The sequence below is a fragment of the Lipophrys pholis genome (genome assembly GCF_963383615.2).
Source record: "Lipophrys pholis genome assembly, chromosome: 1".
Classification (NCBI taxonomy): domain Eukaryota; kingdom Metazoa; phylum Chordata; class Actinopteri; order Blenniiformes; family Blenniidae; genus Lipophrys; species Lipophrys pholis.
The window spans coordinates 42,964,998-42,979,071 of NC_137635.1; the positions used below are offsets into that span (position 1 = coordinate 42,964,998).

General features: G+C 42.0%; 1 protein-coding gene across 1 annotated transcript in view; it reads left to right on the forward strand.

Annotated features, from left to right (window-relative positions):
- The window catches only part of myo10 (myosin X), a 106,533-nt gene that overhangs the window by 81,550 nt on the left and 10,909 nt on the right, over nucleotides 1-14,074 (forward strand). Inside the window, exons 20-25 of the mRNA XM_080466369.1 lie at nucleotides 5,650-5,774; nucleotides 5,961-6,075; nucleotides 11,335-11,441; nucleotides 11,530-11,754; nucleotides 12,122-12,158; nucleotides 12,798-13,838. Of these exons, the coding sequence (XP_080322495.1) occupies nucleotides 5,650-5,774; nucleotides 5,961-6,075; nucleotides 11,335-11,441; nucleotides 11,530-11,754; nucleotides 12,122-12,158; nucleotides 12,798-13,838 (1,650 nt within the window). The remainder of the gene's footprint in view (nucleotides 1-5,649; nucleotides 5,775-5,960; nucleotides 6,076-11,334; nucleotides 11,442-11,529; nucleotides 11,755-12,121; nucleotides 12,159-12,797; nucleotides 13,839-14,074) is intronic.

Consider the following 14,074-nt stretch of genomic DNA (forward strand, 5'->3'; position numbering starts at 1 on the left):
TTCTCCCTTTTACCAGTTTCATGAAAGGACCGAGCTGCAATGTCTTTGGATCATGTTCCAACAGTATATGCCTTAATAGCAATGCCTTGTGTCAAAATATGTATTTGTTTCACCCATATATTTCTATGGAAGTTTATAAGATTGACTCTGTATTAGATGATAGTAAACGGTGGGATTTATTACTAATGAAAGGAATATTGTGCACAGAGCTTTTACACACGTCTTCCTTCCTTGTCCGTCTGCATTTCACAGTCAGTCACTCATAAAATGCTGTCTCCCTCATCATTTACACTCATCAAATGCAGTCATGCATCACTACAGCAGCCCCATTATTCTGCAGGCAACATTATGAGGAGTGTGTGTAGTTGTGTTTTGACTGTACAAACAACGGGGGCTGTTGAGAGTAAATTGATTTTCTTTATGTCTTGTTTTCATCCGGACTGTGCCTGTATTGACAAAATATATGTTTTTATGTATTTGTCAAATCAACTACATGATACACAGTATCTCTGGTTATTGTCAGAGCTCAATCTAAAGCGTGATGTGTGACGTGTTCTCCTAACTGGATAGCTTTGTATGATTACACGTCTGCTGCCATTCAGCCTTCACCCTGTTTTGTATCATCCAATATCAGTCAGACATCAGTTGTTGATTCGGTAGTTTGTCTCCACATACTGAAAGCAAGGACTGAAAGGTTCTTTGCATAGTGGTAGCTGGGGAGGACAATGCTAATCGTCACAGGCAAATTACAAAAGCAGAATCCCTTAACATGAAATTGCTATTTTAAGTAGAAAATGCGTGTTTTGTGTGTTTGCATGACATCAATTTTAGAACTTGAGCTTTGGTTATGTTAATGCACCCAGATTGAAATGCGAGTCAAATCTTTCTTGTAAACACTTTAAAAAATTGATGTGCATAACAAGATTTATCGTCTTTTGTGAAATAAACTAAACTAGATTATATACGAAGCAGTTGCATTTTCCTGGGCATCTGCGTGGAAAAAAGGAAGGAAAATAAAAAAATACTCATTTACATACAGCAAGAGTGTTGAATAGCAACAAAATTTGAGCACATGAATTGCATCATCACCATGCTCCAGTTTTGCCTAAATGTGAATTAACTGGCTTTCATTATTTTGTCAGCATATGAAATATACTGTATCACCATAGGATGTGTCTAAAATTGGGTCCAGTTGTGCCAGTTTCAGGCGGACTCAAAAGTCGCCGCTACGTTTGAATGTAAACAGCCTGCTCCCTTTCACACACGCTCCGTCAGGCCCTACAAGTGGCCCGCACAAATTAGCCACAGCAGGAGATGCGCTTCCATGGCAACCACGGCCCTCCCTCTCGGCACAAAAAGGGGAGTGGAGTTCTGGGTTTGAAAGCCTTTGTTTGACTCTGTGGTTGGCGGAGTCTGTGTGAATGTGTGTCTTCCGAGATGGTCAGTGTGTCAGGGAGGGAGACACAGGGCGACACACCTCAGCATCTTTTTGGGAAGTTGTCTTTCATTGGTCTCGGATCTGAATGAACCCAGAGAGGACTCAGAGCGGGAGTCTATAATGCAAGGTGAGACCTGATGCATGTGTTTTAAATGGAAAGTGATGTCTACAAGTGCACGCTTGTTGCACATGGATTTAAAGTCCAGCGGTTTTATGAGCGTTTTTTTTTCTTTTGCATATAAAAGTCAATTTACTTTTCAGTGATAAAATGTCACAGACACAATGTATATAATTACATTTGCAGAAAAGTCAGAAGCTGTTTGTACGGTTATATTTCAATGTCTAAATGTTATTCTAATCATGTTAGACAACACATATTATCAAACATGACATGGTGTTTTGGTTTTTATTTCAACTAAAATTTGTTTCCTTGATGATGCGAGGTATAATAACATTTAATATGACTTTTCATCTACTCCAAAAATGAAGCACATGTTAATTAAATCATTTATTATACAACCCTGTTCCTCTATGTATTGTTTCAATATATCTCAATAGATGAATGTACAGTCTATCTGCTTTTTATCTTGTTATCACGCTATTACACTTAAAAGCTTTCAATGCCAAAGGGATACAGAGAGGAAGAAGACATATTTGATACTTAAGGTATAACTATGCTTGATGCTTTCTTGGATTTAGACAAAACAGTAATGAGTTTGAATGGGAAACAAATACACTGTTGAGTTAGTGACACGATAAACAGAAAGTAGACACGGGCTGTTTTAAGGAGTTTCTTTTTGATATGATTTCTTTTTTTATGCATTTGGGAACGTGACGCCATTTAGATCAAGCTGATATTTACAAATAGAATTGCTCAAAACATCTGTTTGGAGTTTAGTTACGTTACTTCTGCAGTTTTCCAGAAGTGCTATTGATGTTTCCAACTAATCCAAACCCACAAGAATCCCTCTTCAAACTGGCTCAGCTCCAAATCCAGCAGGGTTAAGGATTTAGCTTGGATTTATGTCCACCTATGAGCAGAAACATTATCGCTGGGATCCTTCAAAACTCTGTAGAGGGGCTCCTGCTGAGCAGTGAGTGGTAATCCCCGCTGGGTCCCTCAGTCAGACATGGATGCTCGGAAGCGACAGGATTCCTGACAAAGAGGTATTGAGGATTCAAACGCACTTAGTCCGGGTTAAAGCAGCTGGAATGTTGATCCTTACATTGATGGAAAGTCTTCCAGTGTGTGTAGGGTTTAGTTTTGTTTAGGGTTTTTTTAAGTGAAACACTGACATAGTACTTTTGCTAGAAATGGTTTCTATTAAATGTGGAGTATTGATCAGACAAGACTAGAAGATGGTAAGTTTGAAAAACGGATAGAAAATAAAAAAAATGGAGTCTTACTTGAATGAATGCTGACATTAACATTAGCATGTGGGGGGAACAATCCCTTGGTTGGTAGAGAATTTGGACTTTTTTCGAAGAAATGATAAATTTGAATGGATTTAAGGAAAAGAAATGGTTGCATCATGCACACTACAAATCCCTGCAACTTGTCAGTGGTACTAAAAGGAGGGACGCCTCATTCTATGTTCGGTTGTCTTTCCGTGTTTGCCTTTTCAACTTCTGCCGCCTCCCAATCCCCTCGGGGGCAAGCCGTCACGCCCCCATTTGTGCTGCTGAATGCTCCGAGCTCCCGGCCTATTTAAGCAGCATTCACACCAAATCAGGCAATGCAGTAAAAATCGACAGTCCTCCATTCATTTAAATGTGGGCAGTGTGTTTGGCTGGATGAGTTTGCTCTGCATGGGGTGCAGGAAAAACAGCCCTACCAGAATTTTCTTTGGTGATAACAGAACTCAACCTCACACAGTAAAAGGAATCAGACAGCAAGAAGATAAGAAACCAGCAACATGTAGCATTGTAGCAGTCTGATGTTTAATCAGCTGATTTGTCGCTGGCAAGAAGAAAGAAAGCCACTGTGATGACCTTTCCAAACCTGCACAACCTTGCCATGCATCACCGCCTCCTTGTGGATTGAAGGGTGTTAAAGTTGGCAGGACGGTGTCTTACAAAGGGACCGTGATGTGCTGACACCTCCACACAGCCCTGCAGGGAGGCGCCACAGTGCTCAGTTTGGTTCACTGAAGCCAATTACGTTGAGTTTACCCCTCAAACTATTGTTGCCGTGCGCCTGTGGAGACTCGATAAGCTTTATCTGCCTCGAGAAGCCAATATATATCACGGTAGTTTAGAATAAATGGATTTTAGACTCTTGTCAATGTATGTTTAGAACATTTGTTCTTCCGGATTGGTGATCGCCTCAAGTCTAATACAGAATTAAAATGTAAAATTCTATTCAATAATAAGTGGTAAAAGGCTTTTTTTTTTTCAGTGGAACTTTACAACTCATGAAAAAGCCCAATTAAAAAGATACTTAAACAATACACATACTTTTACCATGTAATGTCTATATTTATTATACCCACAAAAGTAACTTGGCTAAAGATACAAAGACATTAAGAAGATTTTTCAAATAGATATTTGAATATTATAGTTATCTTTGAAACGCTTTATGTAAAGAGAAAAATTGCCTCTCCCTTGAGACCGAATTTTATGTGTCGCATCCTTTATAACCGCATTTCTACTTAGCCAGTGACCCATGAGGACTTTTTTCTGCCAGCGTGCAGTTTTTCAAGTTGGATCTCCTTTACTGCTGATTTATTTCATTCACCACTAAAACTACGGAACATAAAAGTCAAACTGAACATTTTCTAAAGGGGAAAGTGTCATGGTTGAAGTAAATACCTCTTTGTTTGCAGACCTTTTTTTAAGCTGACAAGAGAAAAGAATGACAGTGGCAGCACATTGACACAGTGTGAAACTCCGACAGGGGAATAGCAACTTCATTCAATAAGTTGATCTGGGAACTACATGGACTTTAGAAAGAAGCTACGAGGAGACACGTCCAGACAGAGTGGTTGTTGACATCCCCGACACAGCCAAAAGAGCAAACGATAGTGACAGAAAAAAAGGGAGTGGAAACAAAGCCAGGAGGCAGAGGGAAGCTCAGCTTCCTGACACCACTCGGCTTTGTGTCGTGCAGGACGGCCGTATGCAAATGAAAGTTATGCTAATGGAGAATACTAAGGCAGTTAAAGGGCGCCATTCAATCACTCCATCGAGATCTGCTGGTGAATTGGCCTCCCTTCATCTCAGCAGTTCAAATTGGCCATCAGCGGGCTATCGGGGGCAATGGACACTGAATAAAGGGGGCATTACTATAGAGTATGAAAGCACCCTCTTATTTTGAGCACCCCCTACGCCCACCGGGGTTACAGGGCGAGAAGGGTGCTGAATGCACTTCTGTGAGTAATAATGGAAACTCAATACTAAGTAGGATTTTTGAGGGAGGGGTTTGATTTTTTTTGCTCGGTGCGGCTGCTCTACGCATTTCCCTCTCCCAAGTTCAAAGATTTGAATGAGTGGAATGCAGTGTGATGTACGGCGTGTGTACGGGACTTTAAAGGGACTGCAGTGTCATGTGCGTGCCGTGCAGACGTCATGATGTGGTGAGACGGTAAAATGTTCTTTTCTCTGACATTTTGGCTTCCTTCATCATTTTTTTTTCTTCTTTTCCTGTGGCAGCTTAACGTTATTGCCTTGGGGAACGAAAAATGAACCTCATTCTGTTGCAACTAAAGAATCTACTAGTATTATTCAAGACGAGCTATTGTTGGGCCCAGATTTACAAATGAGCCACAGCAGCTTTGTGTTTAAACAAACAATCACTTGTTAGCTTGTTCTTACATAAAGATATATAATTATATCATATTATATCATTATTTATAAAATAAATAGTTTATAAAATAAATAATGAGGAGGGGGCACAGCTGAGAAAACACCATTCACCCATTTATATCCTCTGGAGTGTAACTGAAAAAAAAAAACTGTTTAACACAGTAAAATACTACAAATACAAGGATGACTCTATAAATAAATTATGGTATATTTACATCAAACAGTATGGTGTTTTGATACACCATATTAGAAATCCGTCACTGTAAGAACTGCACTGTACGTATGTTTGTTGAATGTGTCCTTCCTGTGGCCTAATTTATTTATTTATTTATGATCAATTTCGACATAAATGGAGAATTAGTTGACTTTTAATACAAGGTTGTTTTTTTTTTCTCTCTCTTCTGAAGATGCCTGACCACTTTGACCAGACGGTGGTTCTGAACCAGCTCAGGTATTCTGGCATGTTGGAGACGGTGAAAATCCGACGCACGGGCTTCCCTATCCGAAGACCTTTCCAAGACTTCTGCGTCAGGTTTGTTCTGCTCCCGCATCCACAGATTGGACGTTAACTGTACCAGTTGCAGGTTCATCTCCTCAAATATTCACACAAACAGAAATAGTTTTAACCCCACAAATAGACACAAAACAAACAGCAAAAAATGTTGACGCTTGCTTCGCATTTCATCCTGTTTTCTCCCCCCCCCCATGTCCTCTTCAGATACAAGGTGCTGATGCGTGGTGTGCTCATACCAGATGACCCCAGGGGGAGCTGCATCCAGCTGCTGCAAATCTACGACAGCAGCAGTGCAGAATGGCAGATGGGAAAGACCAAGGTAAGAGAAGGGTTTCTTTTGGTTTTAGACAATTGCTCACAATTGATCAGTTTTGGAGACATCTGTTTCTCTTTCCCAGGCTGCCTACTTTCTGTTTGACCTTTGAGATGCAAAAGCTGATATCCAGCAAACAGAAGTTGATTAAAGGTCTAAGCCAGACTGAGGGGATTTAATTTATGTTCTATGTATAGCATCGTGTATTGACTTTGATCTCTGTCTGCTGGCATCTTTCTTCTATTAGACTCAAACATGGACCTGTAGCACTTACTGCTCTTATTGTCTTATGTTAGATTTGATTAGTTAATGTCGTATGAGCTAGACGTACAGTTTGGATGAGAATAGTTTGAGAGACTGTAGGATTGTATGCCTTGATCCTGTTGAACGGTGAAGTTGACAGGACAAAATAAAGCGAAAGCTACTAATCAACACATTTGTGAGAGATTGAAATTAAAAGATTAAAATTGTTAATGTGACTCCCACAAATATTTTCAGCTCAGTTGTTATAACCAGCCTTCTTTACTCTATACAAGCAGTTTTCAAAACACTTGCAGAAAGTCAGTGAGGTAAAATATTTTGCACAGATTCCAAAATCTACTGCACAGTGGTTTATATATTATAAAAACTGCTGAAGACAGAAATTTGTCAGAGCCTTTCCTGAGAGATTTGCATTTCCTGTCTGTCAGCAGTGAAATATATCCCTTTGGCTCAGTTTCATTCAGTATAATTGACTTTTTCCTGTCAAACCGTGAGCTCCTGAATGCTCGGCCTTTCCTCCTTTGCCTCTGGCTCTCGTGGATCTGTATTCTTCTTGCGAACACAGAATATGATTGGATGCAGACTTTACCGCCGGGGAATGCCAATCCATTTTGGCTGCCCTCTTCTCCCCTCAGGGCTTAATTTGGCTTGATGCATCTTACAAATTCTGCTCGTTGAAACCATAGTCAACCCTCTACCTGTGTGTGTTTGTTTGTGTGTGACTGCAGGCTGTGGTCCTGGTATGTGTGTACGTCAGCATGAAAAATTGAGGTCCAGAGCACCAAACGCATTGCCTCCAACCATTATTGGATCCACTCTTAGTGTTTTCGGTCTATCGCGCTCTGTTTTTACTACATCGGATCAGGGAGAATATACCCACTACCTGTGTGTGTGTGTGTGTGTGTGTGTGTGTGTGTGTGTGTGTGTGTGTGTGTGTGTGTGTGTGTGTGTGTGTGTGTGTGTGTGTGTGTGTGTGTGTGTGTGTGTGTGTGTGTGTGTGTGTGTGTGTGTGTGTGTGTGTGTGTGTGTGTGTGTGTGTGTGTGTGTGTGTGTGTGTGTGTGTGTGTGTGTGTGTGTGTGTGAGACTTGCTGAGGGGAAAATGACAGATGGGGGATATAGATCCCTCATCACAGCACGACTGTGTGATCCTACAGGAGGTGACAGCATCACCAGTGGAGGATACGAGTATGTCTGTGTGTGTGGGGGTGGTTGGACGGATGAGTGGTCATTAGTATGTGTACCTTGTGTTTGTGCAGCACCGACAATGGCACAAGAAACTGAATTACGAGTGGGCACATGAGAACTGAGGTGTCAGCCAACTTATAAAACATGATAGGAAAGGAGATTATAGTTCTTCATTTTGAGTTTTTTTTATTCTATTTGCACATGAAATGCCAAAATGGAATATTAGGCACAAAAATGCCTCCAGCAAAGACAGCTCTGTAGAGGAAGTGAACCTCATCATCCAATTAAATTCAGTTTTATTCAAGGGCAAACAAAATCTAAATAATGACTGCACGCTGATTCCAAACTAAATCTTAAATCTAATGAAATGAGAGTCCTCGAATTTACATCATGAAGTAGGTGGGCATTGTATCATATCACTTCTGTAATTTTCAGTCGATTTGGTTGGATTACAACCTGGCTCTGGGCTCCAAGTCTGCAGGGTCCGATAATGAGGCACCAAAATGTACTGTGTGTATTCACCTCTTGTGTTAATGGCAATATATTTTGGGGATTATTTTACATGCATGTGTTTGATAATATAGAAGCTTGTTTGTCCTGTCATGGGTAGGCCACCCCAATGCAATTAATAGTATCTATAGAGCAATAAGCTTAAAAATATAACTAGGAATAAAAAGACCTGCAAGCCAGTTTGCAGGAGCTCATGCACAATATGCTCCTGAAACCAGTTTGATTGCAAAATTTGTGATTTAAATTTTTTTTAAACAAAAAAACTCAATTAATCAGCAAATCACTGATGGAGGCACACAAGAATGGCAAAAGACTATGCGAAGAGCTGGTTTATTTACCGACAGGCTCCAATCTGGACCACTTCCAACCAGAAACAGGAGCCAAAGCTGTGAGCCAGGCGAAGCATGGACTCAACTTCTCCACTACAACAAGGGCGAGACTTAGATTTACATAATGTCACTTTCAATAGATTATAATAGATCTCTAAACACGTCCAAATGAATCTAAATAATCCGAGGTGATCACGAGCCAGATCGAAATTTCTTTTAAAGTGTTTCACTCTAAAACAACTAGAGTTTGAAAGATCTAAATAAATGTTCTCCAAAAGTGCTATTCAAGTGCACTTTCAGGTGTTTATGAGCATTATCAGATTTTGTTTCTATGATATTCCCCCAAAAAATGAGCACTTTTTCATTGGGTTTTTTTCTTGTACCAGTGATGATATAATTGGAACAAAACGAGTTTTCAGACTTTTCTGAAATATGTAACAGAACAGTCAATATGAAAAGCCTCTCCGTTGATGGAGGGTGCCCCTCTAAACAACAAAGCCACTCCTGCTGCTTGTAAACTTTTAAATCAATTCTCTTTCCCTCTGAGGGATTCATACACTTTGTCGCACTGAATCTCGTGAGATTTACATCTAGATGGCCTTCAGCTCCTTTCATTTGGCACATGTCCGGGCTTTTGTCTGGGAGTTTTGCTTTGTAGTTGTTGTTTTTTTTTTTAAGCCTCAAACTTAATTTCCTGGAAATGATGTGGCACTGCTTGCCTCTCTCTGGGTTCTGATGTCTCCGCGGGCCTGACCCGGGACGCCAGGCAGCGCTCCCCAAAGACCCCGGCGGCAAGAATCAGAACGACGCTAGGCTTAGCGGGGCTTTTGTTGCACTAATTAGCATAGTAATGATTGAAAAGGATTAGGCGTTCAGTTCATTGGGATGCAAATGTTTGCACTTGTACACGAGGCTGCACTTTCTCAGTGTGCAGAAATCTTGTTGAAAGTTGTTTGATGAAGTGAAGGTGAGTTTTGTGCAGAGCCTAAGTTGGCATATTTCTCACCTTCTGCCAGTGGGTCGTCATGTTTTAAATTTAACATCTGCATTTTTTTACCTGGTCGTCTTAAGATTTTATTGCATGTTTGAAGTGTTGTGTGTGCATCTAAATACAAATAGGTATGGACAGTAGTGCTATAAAGAGAGAAAAACCTCTCATTGAGCATACAGATCTGTATTTGAGTTTTTATTTAGTTTAAGAGTTAAAAAGCAACTTTTAATCCTAAAAGAAATGATTGTGTGTGTGTGTGTGTGTGCGTGTGCGTGCGTGCGTGCGTGTCTTTGCTTCGCCATGTGATTCATTTTCCCGTCTTAATTAACCTGCTCATAAGTTATGACTGAATCACCCACGTGAGTTGACATTTCCCCATAAAAGCTCCACTGCCAGGAATCCAAAACACACACACACACACACACACACACACACACACACACACACAAACACGCACACGCACTCGCACGCACACACACAATCTGTATTCTTTACCCCCATAGCACTGTGATATTTCCCCACCGTCTCAGTCGCCCGAGCCTGCAACCCATATCTCATTTTCCTCCCTCCCTAATCGGATTAACCCCCAGCGGCCCGCATTGGGCCCAGATTCTCTATCAATGAACAGCAGCTTGGCTCCTGTAGCAGGCAGCTGCACTAAGTGCCTGTAAGATGGGTCTTTTCACACCGAGATGAAGCGAAATCACTCACTAAAGTAATCTGCCGTCTTTAGCGGTGGAGACAAAAGGGGCGGAGGATCCGGATTTGATTTGTGTCGCTGGCTTTGTTCGGCTCCGTTGTTCTTCTGGAAGGGAGTGTCTGTTAAATAATGATGCCATAGAAACAAGAAACAGGCTGTGTCTTTTTAATTGTGTCCACTTGTAAATCTTTTATTCATAATGTGTTTGCAATGCTGCATGTGTAATGGACGTGCTGTGTTAAGCGGAGCCTTTGTTCCTTTAATAAGTTTCCCTTTTGTTCGACCTTTTAGTCAGTGAGAAAAACACGTTACTTTGACAGACTTCAGACATTGTTTTGAAGTGAAATTTAGAATTTTGCAAGTGATTGAATTTACAATTAAATAACTTAAATGCTTTCATGCTGCAGGCAATTTAGAGTCGACAAGCTTGTTTTTTGGGCCAGTCGGTCGAAACCCATGCACGCACAGGGAGAACATGCAAACAGACTTGAACTGGTTGTTATTGGAGCTGTAAAGCAAAAGCGTAGACCAGTAAAGCATTGTGCATTCCTTTGAAACATCCTTTGTTAAAGTAATGGCCACAAAAGGTCCCCTATACACTCAGCACTCACTGGGCCTGATTAAGGTCCTGCATAAGGAGTGCTAAATAGCCCCATTATATTGCATGCTTTTTTTTTAAAAGGTTTGCTATAAACTCTACATCCTCTTATTTCAGTTTTTTAAGCTGCTTCACCAGCAGACCAGACAAAACGTAGCAGACGGATGTAAATTGAAATTCCATTCCGAATTTCATTTTAATCTCGATAAAGCACAGCTGCGCTCTCAGGGATTCATAGTGAAAGTCATGCAATTATCTCTCAGATCACACAATGTACATACTCGTTCTCATTGCTAAACATAATACTGAGTCAACTTGTGTCATTACGCTCACGTCTCCACCTTGCTCTCCCCAGTTGATTCACAACTCACACTCAAAATGATGTGTTATAAATACTCAATTAAAAGATAATGCTTCAAAATATTACATTTAGTACCACTTTTATGACTATTTTAAACCAAGCAAGCCACATTGAAAGTTGGTATATGAATAAAGGGGCTGTTTTAATCACTCCGTGGTGAAATAATACATACGATTGGACATTATACTGTCTGTCATGTACACTCATCAGAATAGTCAAAGGATTACCTATAACAGTGAGAGATTATTAATGTGCAATGGTTTCTCCCATCTTTGTTTTCCTTCATCTCTTTACATTTTCTTCCCTCTGCCTGCTTCTTTTTCCACCAGGTCTTCCTGCGGGAGTCACTGGAGCATCGCCTGGAGAAGCAGAGGGAGGTGGAGGTGCTGAAAGCAGGCATGATCATCCAGGCTCACGTCATGGGCTACATGGCCAGGTGTGGCTCCACAACTATACCATTAAACAGCGTCAAAGCCCTTTCTGGAAACGAGACGTTTCATCTGTCTGTGGTTTCTTGTGCACAGGAAACAGTATAGGAAGATGCTGCAGTGCATCGTGGTCATTCAGAAGAACTATCGGGCTGTTTACTGGAGGAGGAAGTTCCTGCTTATTCGCTGGGCCACACTCACCTTCCAGAAACGCCTTCGAGGCCAGCTGGCCCGTCGGGCCTACAGCCAGCTGCTGGAGGAGAGGAGGAGGAGGAGGGAGGAGGAGGAGCACCGCAGGAGAAGAGAGGAGGAGATGGAAAGGTGAGCTGTGGCAGCACATTGGGAAAAAATCAAGTGGTGGAAAATCTCCATAAAATCAATTTAACATCACAGGTCAAGTTAAAGTTACAGGTAACTCTCCTAATGAGCATAGAACTCTGTGCCTTTACTTGCATACTTTTGTTTCTAAAAGGCTTGATCTCTTTTTTTTTTTTAATATAGGCGTTGTTGTTGTTTTCATGGATTTTGTGTCTTTTCTGAGCTTTCCCCATCGCATTCTAAATGGCTATGGGAATCGAATGTCTGTAATGATACAGGGAATCCAATAACTTGTGTTTTCCTTTTTTTCATTTTGTCCCTGGTTGGCTGATCAGTCCACTGATATCTGTGTGTTGGTTTGTCTGTGCAGGGAGAGACAGCTGGAAGCAGAGAGACTCACCAGAGAGGTACGATAAAGCAAATGACGGAGCAACTAATTCCAGTAATGAACAGATTCCACTTTCATGTTGTTTGCAGAGGATATATAGATTTAATAGATCACTTTATCAAAAAGAATACTGTCTTCTTGATCAAACCACTGTTTTACTGTCACTGTAAGATAGCCATGTTCATTTTATTAACTGCATTTCTCTAATAAAGCAGTTTAAGTGTTATTTTGGGGGAGAAGGTCCCTAACATTATTCTAGTGAGAAAAACGTATTTTAAACATTTGAACGTGCAAGTCTTCTCGTTGTAATTCTAAAGGTAAATAACCATTGTGGATAAACTTCTGTATGTAGTGAATACCACATTAAAAAACAATGTTCACGGCAACATGTCACACTGCCTGCACCAAGGTTGAAAACAAACGTCTGAGTCCCTGCAGCAGCCCCCGAGTGTACCCTCGAGATACGCACCCAGAGGGGGCCGCTCTATAATTGCCTCCGATCAACAACACCAGAAAATACTTGAATTCAAAAGCCCCGAAGCAACGGAAAAGTGTCACTATATTGTGAACTTTCTGAAATAATTGTACTAACCTTGCAGAGTACAGAAACTCCCAAAGATTTTTCCACAAAAAAAAAGTCTCGTTTTTGTGTTTTCAGGCTGAAGAAGCCAAACGGTTAGAAGAGGAGCATCATGCCGAGCAGCTGGTCTCTCTGGTTTTGGCCGAGTCTCACCCTGCAGCAGAACCTGCAGCAGAACCTGCAGCAGAACCTGCAGCAGAACCTGCAGCAGAACCTGCAGCAGAACCTGCAGCAGAACCTGCAGTACCACCGAGCGCTGCAGAGGGACAAGAGTCCACAGGAATCCACGAGGCATCGGGTGAAGAAGAGGAGGAGGCAATTCGTCCTCAGGAAGCCTCTCAGGTGGAGGAGATCCTGCGGCTGGAGCGCGAGATCCAAACACTGCAGCGGCAGAAGGAGCGTCAGGAGCTCTCTCTGACCGAGGCCTCACTTAACCGCCTGCAGCTCCTTCGGGATCAGGAGCTGCGACGGCTGGAGGACGAGGCCTGCAAGGCGGCACAGCAGTTCCTTGACTCCCTGAACTTCGACGAGATCGACGAGTGCGTGAGGAACATTGAGAGCTCCTTAGGAGTAGGCGAAGAGGACGAAAAGGAGAAAGAGAATGGACGCCAGAGAGGCAATGAGGAAGAGGAGGTTGACGAGGGCTTTGGAGCCGACGACGAGGCTTTCAAAGACTCTCCAAATCCAAGTGAGCACGGCCATTCAGATGGACAGCGGACTAGCGGGATTAGAACGAGCGATGACTCGTCTGAAGAAGACCCGTATGCTAATGACGGCGTGATCCCGCCGCTGCCTCCCACCATGCTGCTTCATCAGTCGCTGCCTTTACCACCGGTGCCCCCTGTCTGTCACAGTGCCTCATCCAGTGGGGACTCGGCCTACGGCCACCCCCAGGCTTCCTCTGAAGCTCCGTCCGATGACCTGGTGGAGCTCATACCACCTGACGAGGATTCAGATTACGATCAGGATGACTATGATGAAGGTGCTATTGTTTCCAGCGGCAGCATGGCCTTCTCCAACCCCCGCAGTGGACAGTGGTCTCCCGATTACCGCGGCTCTCTTGGTACTTACAACAGCTCAGGGGCTTACCGCTTCAGCTCAGAGGGGGCTCAGTCATCGGTGAGTTGGATCATCATCAGGACAGGTTATTCTAAAGAAAGGTTACAGTTTTATATCACGTTCACAGAAATGTGCCCATCAAACTCCTGTGTCCAGTAAAAACTTTTTACAATGGTTTTAAGTTGTTTTTACTGAGCTGAAAAACATTGAGTCATGATACAGTCTGACCCTGGAGATTTGGTTACATCCCTATAACTGACGCTTTATGTCAACTTTGTTACAGTGTAAGTGTAGTA